The 14,839-nt window shown below is 47.0% G+C and overlaps 1 protein-coding gene across 1 annotated transcript in view; it reads left to right on the top strand.

Moving 5' to 3' along the window:
- Positions 1 to 10,337, top strand: part of LOC126991470 (immunoglobulin superfamily member 10-like) — a 32,811-nt gene extending 22,474 nt beyond the window's left edge. Inside the window, exons 4-5 of the mRNA XM_050850227.1 lie at positions 2,449 to 2,576; positions 10,185 to 10,337. Of these exons, the coding sequence (XP_050706184.1) occupies positions 2,449 to 2,576; positions 10,185 to 10,337 (281 nt within the window). The remainder of the gene's footprint in view (positions 1 to 2,448; positions 2,577 to 10,184) is intronic.
- The last annotated feature ends 4,502 nt before the right edge of the window (positions 10,338 to 14,839 follow it).

Raw genomic sequence — 14,839 nt, 5'->3', positions numbered from 1 at the left:
CAGCAATATATGTTTCACTAATTGAGTGGTGGGTGAGTGGAGCAGGCCTGGCAGTCATGTGGTGAGTGTCAATACGATACACACCTTCACGAATAAATAAAAATAAATAAATAGATTAGGAAGATAATAGTGTTAGGTTCTTTCCTTTCTACCCTATTTCCTTCCTCTCTCACTTTCTATTCTCTCTCCTAATATTCCTACCTTTTTCTTATCCCTCCTCACCTTTTCCTCCCTTCTCTCATCCCCTCTTTTCCTCTCCTCCCTTTCCTTCCCCTTCTACTTTCCTATTACATTCCCTCCCCTTTCTTCTTTCCTACTACTACTACTACTACTACTACTACTACCATACTACTACTATTACTTCTGATGACCTCTTGCAGAATCATGTTCCTATGCTCTTTGGGTCATTATTATCAATTACGCGCAGAAAATGAAAGAAACTGAGCCACACGAGAATTGAGTCACACGGGAAATCAGGCAATAAGTCACTCGAGGCGTCAGTCAATCAGTCAGTTTTTCAATATGTCATCGATCTCACACTCCCTTCCTTCTCTCCCTCCCTTCCTTCCTTTCTTTCTTTCTTCCTACCTTTCTTTCTTCCCTCCATCCTTCCTTAATATATTCTTTCCTTCTATCTTTCTTTCTTTCTTTCTTTCCTTCCTTTCTTCATTTCTTCTTTCCCTTTTCCCCTCCTTTCCATTTAACATTCTTTCTTTCCTTTTTCTTTCTTTCATTCTTTCTTTCTTTTTCTTGCTTCCTTCTTTCCTTCCATTCTCTCTCACCCTTGATTCTCTCTCTCCCATTATTCCTACCTCTTTCTTCTCGCTTCCTTCCTCTCCTTGTTTCCTCCTCTTCTTCTCCTTTCCCTCCTTTTCTACTTTCCTCCTGTTATTATTATTATTATCTATTTTCCTCTCCTTTCCTCTTCCCTTCTTCCCTCCTCCGCATTTACATAATCATCCTTCCTTCCCTCTCTCTCTCCTTCGCTTCTATCTACTTATCTTCCCTTTCCTCCTCCTCCTCTTCTTTCTCTCCCTTCCTTCTTTACTACAGAACTCTCCTTCCTCCTCTTTTTTTTTTCTCTCTCCCTCCTTACTAACTTCATAACTCTCTCTCTCTCTCTCTCTCTCTCTCTCTCTCTCTCTCTCTCCGCCGCCCACACTCTCCCTAACCTGTTTATATTGACGAAAATTACCAAGAATCACCCAAATGAGGGGAAGCTGATGGCCGCGGCGAGGACGAAGGGAGCGCCGAAGGGAACACCGAAGGGACAGGAAGGGAACATGGGAAGCAAGGAGCAGGAGGGAGACAGAAATCAGTAAGAATGGCCGCTATGAGGGGAAATGAATGGAAATGAAGATAAATGTAAAAACGGGAGCAGAAAGGAAGAGGAAATGAATAGGAATGGCCATAAATGAGGGGGAATCAATGGAAATGAAGGAAATTGATCTGAAAATGAGGGAAATGAACGAAAATGTAAAAATGGAAATTAAACGAAAATTAGGGAAATAAGCGCAAATGACGGGAAATAAAAGAAAATGAGGAAAAATAAACGAAAATGAGAAAAAAATAATAGAAAATGCGGAAAATGAATGTAAAGAAGAGAAAATGAACAAACATTAGGTAAAATAACCGTGTAAATTAGAGAGAATTAATATAAATGAACGAAGATGAATGAAACAGAGGGAAAAATAAGATAAATATATTGGTAAAAATTAACAAAAATTAGAGGAACTGATCAAAGGTAAGGAGCAAGGAACACACACAAGGAAAAAGGAACAAAAAATCCGGAATGTTTTTTTTAGAGAAAATGACTTAAAATAAAAAAGGGAATTACAATATTGGAGAAATGATATAACATGCACCTCTTCTCCCCCTTCCACCTGTAATAATCTTCCCTTCACCCCGCTCCACCCTGCTCACGTGCCCCACCCCTCTCCACCCTGCTCACGTGCCCCACCCCGCTCCACCCTGCTCACGTGCTCCACCCCGCTCCCCCCTGCTCACGTGCCCCACCCCGCTCCACCCTGCTCACGTGCCCCACCCCGCTCCATCCCGCTCACGTGCCCCACCCCTCTCCCCCCTGCTCACGTGCCCCACCCCTCTCCACCCTGCTCACGTGCCCCACCCCGCTCCATCCCGCTCACGTGCCCCACCCAGCTCCACCCTGCTCACGTGCCCCACCCCTCTCCACCCTGCTCACGTGCCCCACCCCGCTCCACCCTGCTCACGTGCTCCACCCCGCTCCCCCCTGCTCACGTGCCCCACCCCGCTCCACCCTGCTCACGTGCCCCACCCCGCTCCATCCTGCTCACGTGCCCCACCCCGCTCCATCCTGCTCACGTGCCCCACCCCGCTCCACCCTGCTCACGTGCCCCACCCCGCTCCATCCTGCTCACGTGCCCCACCCCGCTCCACCCTGCTCACGTGCCCCCCGCCGCCCCCCAGAGCCCGAGACCGCCATCGTGGGGGGCCCGGACGTGTACCTCAACACCGGGAGTCAGCTGGCGCTCACCTGCACCGTCAGGTTCAGCCCCGAGCCGCCCGCCTTCATCCTCTGGTACCACGGCGACAAGGTGGGTGGGGGGGAGTGGATGAGTGGGTGGATGGAAGGAAGGGTGGGTGGATGAGTGTACGAGTGAATGAGGAGGACGAAGTGGGGGGTGAAGTGGATGAGTGGGTGGGTGGAAGAATGTATGAGTGGAAGAAAGGGTAAAGGAAGAATGTATGGCTGACTGGATGAGTGACTGAATGAATTAGTGGGTGACAGGATGAGTGGGTGGGTGGAAGAATGTATGAATGGAAGAATGTATGGCTGACTGAATGAGTGACTGAATGAATTAGTGGCTGACAGGATGAGTGGGTGGGTGGAAGAATTCATGGGTGGCTGGATGGGCGACTGGATGAGTGGGTGGATGAATGCAAATTAAGGCGGAGAGCTAAGTGGACGTTTGGGTTATTGTGTGGAAGCTTAGTGGATGAATGTAGTTCATAGTGGTGCATTAATGGAGTGGAGGAGTGGATGGGTGAGTGGATCAGTTGGTTGAATGTTGGAATGAGGGAGGGAGGGAATGAATAATTTGAAGAAACTGTTTATCAGATTTTGACTAATTTCTTAACATTTTTTTACAATTAGATTAGTGAATAACGAATGAAATCTCTCTCTCTCTCTCTCTCTCTCTCTCTCTCTCTCTCTCTCTCTCTCTCTCTCTCTCTCTCTCTCTCTCTCTCTCTCTCTCTCTCTCTCTCTCTCTCTCTCTCTCTCTCTCTCTCTCACAAAAAAAAAAATGTTTATGTTTCTTCCTTTCTTTCCATTTTTCTTTTTCTTTTTTCTTAAGAACATAAGAACATAAGAACGTTGGAGTCTGCAAGAGGCCGGTAGGCCTATACAAGGCAGACCCTTTGACCCTAAGTTCCCGTGTATCTAACCCCACCTAATATCGCTGTCCATGAATTTATCTAATCTATTTTTGAATGTGACAATTGTATTGGCACTCACCACATGACTGCTAAGCCTATTCCATGCATCCACAACCCTGTTAGTAAACCAATTTTTGCCTATGTCCCTGTTGAATCTGAATTTATCCAGTTTAAACCCATTACTTCGTGTCCTACCCGGTCCTCTTACCAACAAAACCTTATGAATGTCTCCCTTATTAAAGCCCTTCATCCATTTATAAACCTGGATCATGTCTCCACGCACCCTTCGCCTTTCTAGAGAATGCAAGTTTAACTGTTTGAGTCTTTCCTCGTATGGCAAATTTCTCAACCCCTGAATCATCTTAGTCATCCTCCTCTGCACTGATTCTAACATTTTGATATCCATTCTATAGTAAGGTGACCAGAACTGAACCGCATAGTCAAGATGAGGTCTAACTAAAAGTAATAGTAATTATAGTAATTGTAGTATATCGATGTATTATTATTATTATTACTTATTATCACCACGGATTAGGCATACAGTATCTATGGAAAAACCCACGACAGATAGATCACGCCACCTTGTAGGAATGTCAGCTGTTAGTGTTTACCGTCTCAGTTTGTATACAAAGCATTTCATCAAGCTTAGAGGTCACCTTGACATACGTGACCAATTGTAACCTCATTATTTTCCAATCTATAATTTGTCACTCCTTCGAGAGAGCTCGCACGACACACACCTAGCGATCTCGTCTCTCTCTCACCCACGCTACGCTGTATCTTAGGTTAAGAATATATTTCTTCTAAGACAGCAAGTGTTTCCCTTTACGCCCGCAAGTCCCCGCAACCAAGCGTTACACCGTTACATTATTTGGTGGCAGCCGGTGTCCCAATGCGCCCGAGCCCTTCGCTACCTTGTTCTCCTACAAGAGCTCCAAACCACAGGAACTCACCAACAAATCCGGGGACAGGCGTAGAAGGAGGGAAACATGAAAACATGGAAACATGGAAATGCAGGCAACGGAAAGCCTATTGGCTCATTACGAGGTCGCCCGCTTGGGTGATTTAATCTGCTCGACCGCCACTTGGGGCTTGGTGAGCAGATGAAAGCACCTCGATATTGAGGAGCAGATGGAAGCCCCTCGTTGTTCAGTTTACTCCCGACGCAGCGAGATGACGGTCGATTCTGTATTTGAAGGAGTTGATGGTATTCGCATTTACTACTTCTGAGGGAAGATTGTTCCAGTGGCGGATGACTCGGTTTGAAAAGAAACTCCTTCCATTGTCTGTGTTACATCGACTCGACTGAATGGGTAAACCGTTATTTCTAGTTCTTGAGTTGGTTTGCAGTTCAAAGAATTTGGAGCAATCGACGATATTGAACTTTTTTAGATACTTGAAGACTTGAATCATATCCCCTCGTAGGCGTCTTTTCTCCAATGTAAAGAGATTGAGTCGCTTGAGTCGTTCCTCGTACGGTTGAGCCCTTAAGGTTGGAATCATCTTTGTGGCGCGTCGTTGAATCCTTTCCAGTAGAGCAATGTCCTTTCTGTAATTGGGAGACCAGAACTGCACTGCATACTCGAGGTGCGGTCTTACCATGGAATTATACAAGGATAGCATCACGTCTGGTGTTTTACACTCGAAGTTCCTCGCTATAAACCCGAGCATAATGTTGGCCTTGTTGTATGCTTTTTTACAGTGATTCGCGTGTTTCAGGTCACTGCTGATAGTGACTCCAAGATCCTTTTCCTCCCGCATCGCTTGCAGAGGTTTCCCATTCATGATGTATGTATGGTTACTATTTTGGGACCCAATGTTCATGACTTTGCATTTGTCAACATTAAAAGACATTTGCCATTTTTCCGACCATTCGATAATGTGATTGAGGTCTTTCTGAATGATTTCGCAGTCGGTCTTTGTGAGGGCATCTCCACCCACCTTGGTGTCATATGCAAATTTCGATATTGTGGATTTCAGTCCTGATTCTAGGTCATTGATATATATGATAAAGAGGATGGGTCCCAGCACTGACCCCTGAGGCACTCCACTAGTGACTGGAAGCCAATCGGAAGGCTGTCCGTTGAGTAGTAGTACTCGTTGTTTTCTGTCGGTGAGGCAATCTCTTATCCACGCGATCAGATTGGCTCCGATGCCCGCCGAGTGCAGTTTCTTAAGGAGTCGCTCGTGCGGTACCTTGTCGAATGCTTTCTGAAAGTCCAGGTATATAACATCACTGGGGATGTGGGCATCCCAGTTCTTATATATACCTTGGAAGAAGTCTAATAAATTCGTTAGGCAGGAGCGCTTGTTTCTGAAGCCATGCTGGGTGTCGGAGATTATATTATTGTTTTCTAGAAACTTAACAAGTTTATCTCTAATAATCTTTTCGAGTATTTTTCCTGCCACGATGTCAAACTTATATGCCTGTAGTTTAATGCAACGCTTTTGTCTCCTTTTTTGAAAATCGGTGTTACGTTCGCCATCTTCCAGTCTTCCGGGACCTTGTTTAGTTGAATTGACCGGTTGAATATGATAGTGAGTGGTTGAAGTATTTGTTGTTTAAGCTCTTTTAATAACCGCGGGGACAAACTGTCGGGTCCCGTTGACTTGCTCGTGTCGAGTTTGTCCAAGTACTTTTTTACTTCTCGGTCGCATATTGAGTCAATTTCCAGCGGCGTGATTTCACTCGGCGGGTCAGGACCCTCGGGAATGGTTTCGATGTCCTCGACTGTGAATACGGATGCGAAGTTACTGTTGAGGATTCTGGCCATCTGTTTACTGTCCTGAGTTACAGATCCAGTCTCGTCTGTCAGGGGACCAATATTGGATTTTACTTTCTTTTTCGATCTTATGTACGTGAAGAATTTCTTGGAGTTAGTTTTGATTTCGCGCGCTATTTGCTTTTCATAGTTGCTTTGCTACTCCGAATAAGGCTGCGACAAGCTCTGAGGCTGTTGTGGTACTGTGTGCTGGCTTCGGCCGTAGCATTCTCTTTCATCAAATTATAATTTCTTTTTTTTAGGTTTACCGCCCTTTTTATTTCTCTGGTCATCCACGGTGGATCTACGGTCCCATTTACTCGCCTGGATTTCGTAGGCACTGTAGCCTTCTCTACTTGCAACAGCTTATCTTTGAAGACGTTCCACTCGTTGTCGATTGTATTGTCGGTGATGCCAAGTTGGTCCCAGGTCGTAGGGGGAAGCAGCGCACGGGCTAAGTTGAAATTTCCTTTTTTGTAATCTGGTATCACTGACGGATTATCTACGAGTTTGTGACATATATTGATATTAAAACGGATTAAATGGTGATCGCACCCATTAAGTTTCTCACCAACTGTACAGTCGCGAATGAGGTCGGGGTCCCTTACTAATACCAGATCAAGCAGATTGTTTTCTCTTGTTGGTTGAGTTACAACTTAAGTGAGGAACGAATCCTCCACCATTTCTATAAGCCTGTTACCCTCTTGATCTCCAGTCATCAGGCCCCAGTCAATGTTAGGGCAGTTAAAGTCCCCAATTATAATTGCTTCCTTGCTTTGTGTTACAGAGTGAATCTCTTCGTAGAGGGCAGTTTCATCGGCTGCCTGTTGTTTCGGAGGCCTGTATACGGTTGCAAGTGTTAGTTTCTTGTTACTTGCGGTTATTTCCACGTAGACAGAATCGTATTTCTCTGCGTCCTGTTTGTCTATTTTTATGGCAGGGAGTGTACTTTTTACGTAGCAGACTACTCCTCCTCCTTTCTTGTGCTTTCGACTTTTGTGGAAGCTTTCGTACCCAGGGAATGACAGTTCGGATTCTAGATGAGTAGAGTTGGCCCAAGTCTCAGTGATGGCTACCACATCTGGTTTCTCTGTTGCAATATACGCCCTAATTTCGTCCTTTTTGGGTATTAAACTACGTGCATTTGTGTACATGATAGAAATGTGGCCGTGACGAGTTGTACCAGTTCGCTTGTCGGAGGCGTCGTTAGTTACACAGTTTCTTGTGAGTCGCACCGACGCTACGGGTTGGTTGATCAAGGGCTGCCTTTGCCCCATCCTCGCCCGCCGTTTTTTGAAAGGCTTTTCGAAAAGCTTTTCACTGCCTCGTCCAGAAGCCTCCCGAAACGCGCCGACCCAACCTCATTCAGGTGTAGTCCATCGTTCCAAAACAAGTCTGGGCGCTCAAAGAAGTGGTGCCAGGTATTTGTAAACGCCACGCCTTCGTCGTCACAAATTTCCTTCAGACTAGTATTGATGTTGCTCGCTTTGCTGTTGAAGCCGGCGTAAGCGCTGATTCTAGGTAGAATTCCAGAGACAATGACGGGAGGGGACTTGGTCTTGTAACGCCGAATGACCTGACGGTATTTTGATAGTAGGGCCTGAGTTTGAGTAGACTGTACGTCATTTGTCTCCGCGTGAATCAAATAAACTGTGTCTTCCTTCGCGAGTTCCGTGACAGCATCGACAGCTGAAGTAATGTCGTCTAATTTGGCTCCCGGAATACAGTAACGCCTCCTCGTCTCTGTATTCCTGCCGCAGAATTCCGTTAATTGACCTCTAACCAGCGAGTCCCCTACAAGTCTAACAAATGTTTTCAGCTTGTCTGTGCCCCGAAACTGTGTCTGATCTACGCAGACCACAGCAGGAAGAATGGTCTTGTGGCGTCTAATGGATGAGTAGTGAGGAGTGGGAGTGTGGTGGCGACTGGACGTGGAGGCGTTAGGAGGGCTGATAGAGGAGAGGGACAAGGGGGAGCCAAGGGAAGATGAGGAAGAGGCGGAAGGGGTTGACTGCGGGGGAGTAGAGGAGGAGGATGTTGAGGATGTGGAGGAGGGGGGAGAAGAAATGTATGAGGAGGTGGCAGAGGCGGAGGAGGAGGAAGGGGCGGAAGGGGTTGACTGGGGAGGAGTAGAGGAGGGGGGAGAAGAAATGTATGAGGAGGCGGCAGAGGCGGAGGAAGAGGCGGAAGGGGTTGGCTGGGGGGAAATAGAGGAGGAGGATGTTGAGGATGTGGAGGAGGGGGCAGAGGTGGAGGAGGAGGAAGGGGCGGAAGAGAAGAGTGAGGAAGAGGAAGGGGAGGAGGAAGAGTAGGTCGTGGTGGTGATGGTGGGATGGGTGGGGGAGGGGGCGGGGGTTATGGCGGTGCTGGTGGTGGAGGGTGATGAGGTGGTGATGAGGTGGAGGGAAGGGAGGAGGCGGGGGAGGGATGAGAAATGGAGGGGGCTAAGGAGGAGGAGGTATGTGATCGGGTCAGAATTTCGGAGAACGAAGAAGAAGAAGAAGAAGAAGAAGAAGAAGAAGAAGAAGGAGGAGGAGTAGGAAGTTGAGGAAATGACGTCACGATGTCCCAAAGTAACGTATTGGAGCGTTGTAGATCCTCGTTGGTTGTTTGTAGTGCCTGAATACGTAAGTCTAAGACACAGTATCTACACATCGAGTCGCTGGTTTGGTAGTGAATCGCAGCATATTTCTTTGAACAATTACAGCAACTGAAATAGTTGGACGGCATGACTACTTTTTTTATTTATTTATTTATTTATTTTTTATTTACTGTTGCAAGACGATTTAACGGTGAGCTTTACAGTTTAGATGAATTTTGTATCCGCGTGGGTTATGGTGAACACCTGGAGGGAGGCGGCTTTAAATCGGTCGAGTCACGCGGGAGAGTTTGAGGTGTGGAGTCTATGAGGGCCCACACGTGTTTTCCCTCTGGGCTTAAAATTCTCTGGGGGATTAAACTTTTCATCCTTTTCAAAACAGGTGTGCTGGTATACGGGTCAAGCTTCGTACTTCTACGTTAGTGACAGATTTTCTACGTTAGTTAGACACAAGAAGCTCACTGTCTTTCACTGGGTGCTGTGTTAGGTCGTGTAGTTGTAATCCTACTTAGGAAAGTCAGGAAACACAAAAAGTCGATATATAACTTAACCGCTCGTGGATCAGCAGGGAAGTCCTCTCACTGTAAGGTAATCCTCGCAACACTTCAAACACTAGTTAGACGCGTCACAGCACTGAATTAGTCGTTAATTAATTAGGTTGAGTGGTGCTAAATAAGACTAGTAAACAAGCACAGTTAGTCGTTCGATTTCTGAGAAGGCGTACGGGCCTATTTAAGTAACGGTTAATAAAAAACGTGGATGAACGGATTTCAAAAGTTGTGACGTTAAAATGTAACACACGGAGTCGATTCACACACAAAATAACAAGTGTCGTTTCACCAGACGAGGTGAAAAGCAAGGTTAAGGTTTGATGCCGGCCAGCAGCAAGGTCAACGTCCGTCCCTTGGAGGTCAGGCGAGACTGAGGAGGAGGTCAGGCGAGACTGAGGAGTCAAAATCCCTGCTACAGGCTAACAACAGGCCTACGCACTTCTACAAGCTCTCTACAGGCGTCAAGTCACAAGCAGCACAGCTACGAGCTCTCTACAGGCCAACGCAGCCGACAGGGGTCCACGAGACCGCGAGCCGCCCGCAGAAGGAGGCCGCCCGGCAGCGCCCACAAGCAGCCATTAACACTGCAGCTGCCGGGAACTTCGCCCAAACCTCTTCCGGCAAACAGTCAACCAGGGCAAACGCGGACATCTCCCGGTGACTGCAAGCAGTTACCACCACCGTTACATTATTACAAGGCGCCTTCTCAAGAGGTTACACACCCAGGTCGCCATATCTACAACCGCTGCCCCACACAACTCTTAAAATAACAAGAGCACCGCAGCCGTCCTACGTCTGGCAGCAGTGTTCCGGTGCCCGCCCTGCCACACACCTGCCCGACTACATCGTCAGCAGTTTCCAGCAGCCATTACAGGGGTCACTCTCCACGCCATCAATCAACCTTCTACGCGCTCCTACCGCGGCCAAGGTCTTCCAACGCGACTCCAAGGCTCCTGGTACCACATGGACGACGACATCCTTTGTCACCAGCTCTACATCAGCTGAGCATTCTCGGTATTGTACCTGTTCCAGTTTTCACAAGTGCAAACTCAGCAAAATTGCATCAGAGGCACGACTCTTCTATTTCTGTGTATCTAACATTGTTAATCAGTCGTAATTGTGAGAGTAACGATCATTCGCATACGGTCTTGATCCTTCTTGTTGTCTGTTAGCGGTAAAACTGTGATTTCCCTTCTGTAATTCAAACTTCCTCAGTGTGCCCTTGCTCCGTTTTCTCTTCGCCGCTCGGGAGAAAACCGCACTTTATAGGCATGCTCACTTATTTCTCCTAACCAAATAACCACTTCGTTATTGGTTCATTATTTCATATAACCATAACATTATAACATTACATTATAACCTGACATTATATCCTTCGCATTCTATTACGTCTAACGGCCACCTTGCTAACCATCCTTTCTTGTTTTTAGGGGTACGGCGCAAAAATTTAAATCAGACGCGTTACATTATTTACATTAATTACAGCTATTAAAATATCCTCATATATTGTAACTGATTTAAGCCATAGTATGAACAAAGACACTCTCGCTAAACTCGGCGACACCTTTAAACAGTTAACACGTCCCTCAGGTGAGGAGGAAGTGGAACACGGCTCAGACACCGATGAACTTAATGTTGTAAATTTACGTTCAGGTACTCAGTATTCCTCAATTCCAGGCAGCGGGGACCTTTCACCTCCGGGTTCTTCGGGATACTTAACCACCACTCAACCGGTCACAAGGCCTACCAATCCACCTCCCACCCCCCCTCCACCGATTCGGGTCATTCCAACTCACGCCAGTATTCGACAGTTCTCCGGCAGTGAGTCAGATTATTCGGCGAGACAGTTCCTAGATCTATGTGAGTCTGCCATCGTAAATTCCTCCATTACGGAGGATCATGATAAAATTGCATTCATTCGGTCCCGGTTACTACCAGGAACTCGGGCACTGAATCTGATGCAGTTCTCAGCGTTTGCTTCGGGGGACATTGGAGAAACTAAGATATTTTTAAAAGGAACTTCATAAAAATCTTCGGAGGAGGGAGTAAACCAAGCATCGTTAGACAGATCGCCCACACGGTTGATTCCCTCCAAAAAAATTCCTCAACAAAGCAAATCAGCTGGCGATTGACTGTGTCAAAAGTCTAGAAGACGCGCAATGGCTCTCAGGGGGCAGTAGGCAAAAACAACAGGTGAAGACAGTCTTCGAGTTGATTTTTTAACTTATTTCATATTTCAGAGAAGAACCGCCGCTCTGCCCTTCCCTTGACCTTCAAACCGGGCGGGAAGTTGGTTGACTTCGTCTCAGAGTTAGAAGTCAAGGTTCAAGAACACACTCACCATCAACCCCTCGCAACTGCCGCAGCATTGCAGGCACAAAGTAAGGCATCTCTCACCTGTAGTTTTTGCAAACAATCAGGACATTCCGAAAATTCTTGCTTCGCGAGACGTAGGGACTCGAGACAGGGATCTGATAGGAGATCAGGGGGATACAGGGGCGGCCATCACTCATCACAAAGGAACCCTATGCCAAACCATCAGCGGAAGGCTGCCTTTTGCCATGTCCACGGGAATTGTTTTCATGATTCAGACAGTTGTTATGCAATACAAAAGGTCAAGGAGGAACAGAAGAACAAGTCCTCGGCGGACAGTAAACCACACTCCTCCTCTTCTCCGAATAAAAAGGCATGACTACGTGACAGCCCCAAGGCGTACATCCAAGTATCCCATAAGGACGATACTAATTGGGAGCAACTTGACTCAGTCATTGCCGCCTTGGGACGGACAAGCATAATTGCCCTCCCTTGCAAGGTGGGCAAAATTTCACTCACCTTAGCGGTAGACACAGGTGCGACAGTCAAGGTAATCTCAGACTCCGCTTACAGGTCACTGACACGACAGGCGAGAGGGGGAAATTGGCCCCTCCAAGAGAACGACCTGAATGTGATAGGCGTGACAGGCACCACTTTGGGAATCCTAGGGCGAGTACCACTAACAGTCAGCTTACATGAAAAGGTATGTCCCTTTCGAGATTTCTTTTATGTATCTAGCAGGTTTGCTTTACCTGCAGATGGGATCTTAGGATTAAACGCCATGAAAGACCTGCACATAACCATAAATCCTGAAAGCAACGCGATCGTGTATCAAGGACGACGCATACAGGGGATGGTAAATCCATCGCCTATGTCACCAGTAGTCCCGCCCTCAGAGGGGGACAATGACCTACCCACCACAGACTCAGGGTCTGCCACCGCCCAAGTGTCACCTTTTACGGTCAAACCACACGAAAACATTACAGACTTGTGGCGGACAGTAACGGTACTCGTAGAAGGTCCTCAAGTATTTCCGGATCATGCAGCAAAACTTGTTAACATCCGGTTACCTAACGCCCCTCCAACGGACAGTGATATGTGTATCGACGGAGCACCACACATACACCGGGTGACGGTGGAGGTAAATCTCGCGACAGTCAAGGAGGGAGGTATTGCAGAGGGATGGGTACTAAACACGTCAGGCTCCCCTGTATCCTTAAAACACGGTGTTAGATTATGCCAGTGTCTAGTGCATGGGAAAAATGTAGCCCCGGAACCAGTAGAATACCCTTCAGCCCAAGTCTCAGGCATAACCTCGGCGTGTCAGGATTCTCACAAACAAAACACAGCTAATTTAGAGGCGTTCCTAAAAGTTGCACACTATTCCGAAATTAAGCCTACCTTAGTCCAGCTGCTGGAACAATATAGGGGGGCGCTTGCTCTACCAGGTGAGCCGCCTGGAGTTACGCAGTGTGCTGAACACCACATTAAGTTAAAACCCAATACCAATCCTGTATATATCAATGCATACAAGCTCCCCCACAGTCAGAGGGAAGTAGTGCAGCAACTTATATCTGAAATGTTAGAACAAGGTGTCATCAAAGAATCGAACTCCCCGTGGAATTCACCCTTGTTTTTGGTTCCAGAGAAAGACGATTCTTATCGTCCTGTGATTGATTTCCAGCGTGTGAACAATGCGACCGTGGATGATCATTTTCCGCTCCCCGTTCTTAGAGATCTTCTGATGTGTCTCGGTAGAGTAAATAAAGTCTTAACGAGTCTAGATTTGGTCAGTGGCTACTTGCAACTGCCTATGGCCCCCGAGTCCCGTGAAATAACGGCTTTCAGCACGCCTCATGGCCACTATGAGTGGACGAGGATGCCGTTCGGGCTCAAAGGAGCTCACTTGACCTTCCAAAGGACAATGAACAGTATGTTTGGAGACTTGCTGGGCAACTCTGTCTATGTGTATTGAGACGACATCATCATAGCAAGTAAAGACGTGCATGCACACATGGCAACACTAAAAGCAGTCCTACACAGACTTCAAGAGGTCGGATTAAAGCTCAAACTCACCAAATGTCAATTCTTAAAGCCTCGGATCAAGTTCTTGGGGCATGCCGTGGACGAATTCGGCATCCACACAGTGGACGACAAAGTAAATGCCATTGCCGAGTTCCCTCAACCAACGTCTACAGACAAGGTACGATCTTTCTTGGGTGTCGCAGGTTACTACAGGCCTTTCATAAAGGACTTCGCAGCACGCGCGAGTCCCCTAACCCATCTATTAAAGAAAAACATAACATTTCAGTGGCTCCCAGATCAACAAGCGAGCTTTGAGGATTTAAAGAAAGCGCTTACACAGGCTCCGGTCCTTGTCTTTCCGGATTTCAAGTACCCCTTTCAGCCTTGTACCGACGCTTCGGCTAGTGGACTAGGAGCCACTCTTATGCAAACAGATAGGTCCGGCAAAAAGCATGTAATAGCGTTCGCCAGTCGAGTACTAACAGCTCCGGAAAAGAACTATTATGTCACCCACCTAGAGGCTCTTGCAATTGTGTGGGCTTTGAAGCATTTTCGAGACATAGTGATGGGGTACAGAATTGTGGTGTATACGGACCACGCGGCCATCACTGATCTTTTCAAGAGAAAAAACCTACACGGTCGTCTGGCAAGATAGTTCTTAACGATCCAAGCATACAATCCGGAGATAAAATATATCACCGGGAAAACAAATGTGGTCGCAGATGCCTTATCTCGAATATTCCAATAGGCGCGATTACCACCCCAGAGATCATCCACAACTTCACTTCACCTGAGCTACACACTGCTCAGCGAGAACACCCAGTGTGGAAGAGGTTAATTTACGCCCTCGAGTCGGGAGACGAAACAAACCTTCCAGAATTGCCAGTTCCCTTTTCACAATTTTTCCTATCAGAGGACAACCTCCTTTGTAGGTCATGGCCAACCAAACCAGTACTTATAGAACAACTGGTCATCCCAGACAAATACGTCCCCGTGACGCTTAAGCTGGTCCATGACACACCCATTGAGGGTCACCCAGGAAGGGAAAAGACACTATCTGTCACCAGAAAAAATACTACTGGCCCACATTACGGGTTGATGTAGAAATACATGTCGCACATTGCGTCGTGTGTGCTAAGCACAAGGGGTCCGTAAAAGGGCCAGCGCCT

This window comes from Eriocheir sinensis, unplaced genomic scaffold (assembly GCF_024679095.1).
Source record: "Eriocheir sinensis breed Jianghai 21 unplaced genomic scaffold, ASM2467909v1 Scaffold287, whole genome shotgun sequence".
NCBI lineage: Eukaryota > Metazoa > Arthropoda > Malacostraca > Decapoda > Varunidae > Eriocheir > Eriocheir sinensis.
Note: the sequence above shows the minus strand (reverse complement) of the source record. Positions and strands in the feature narration are given on the sequence as shown.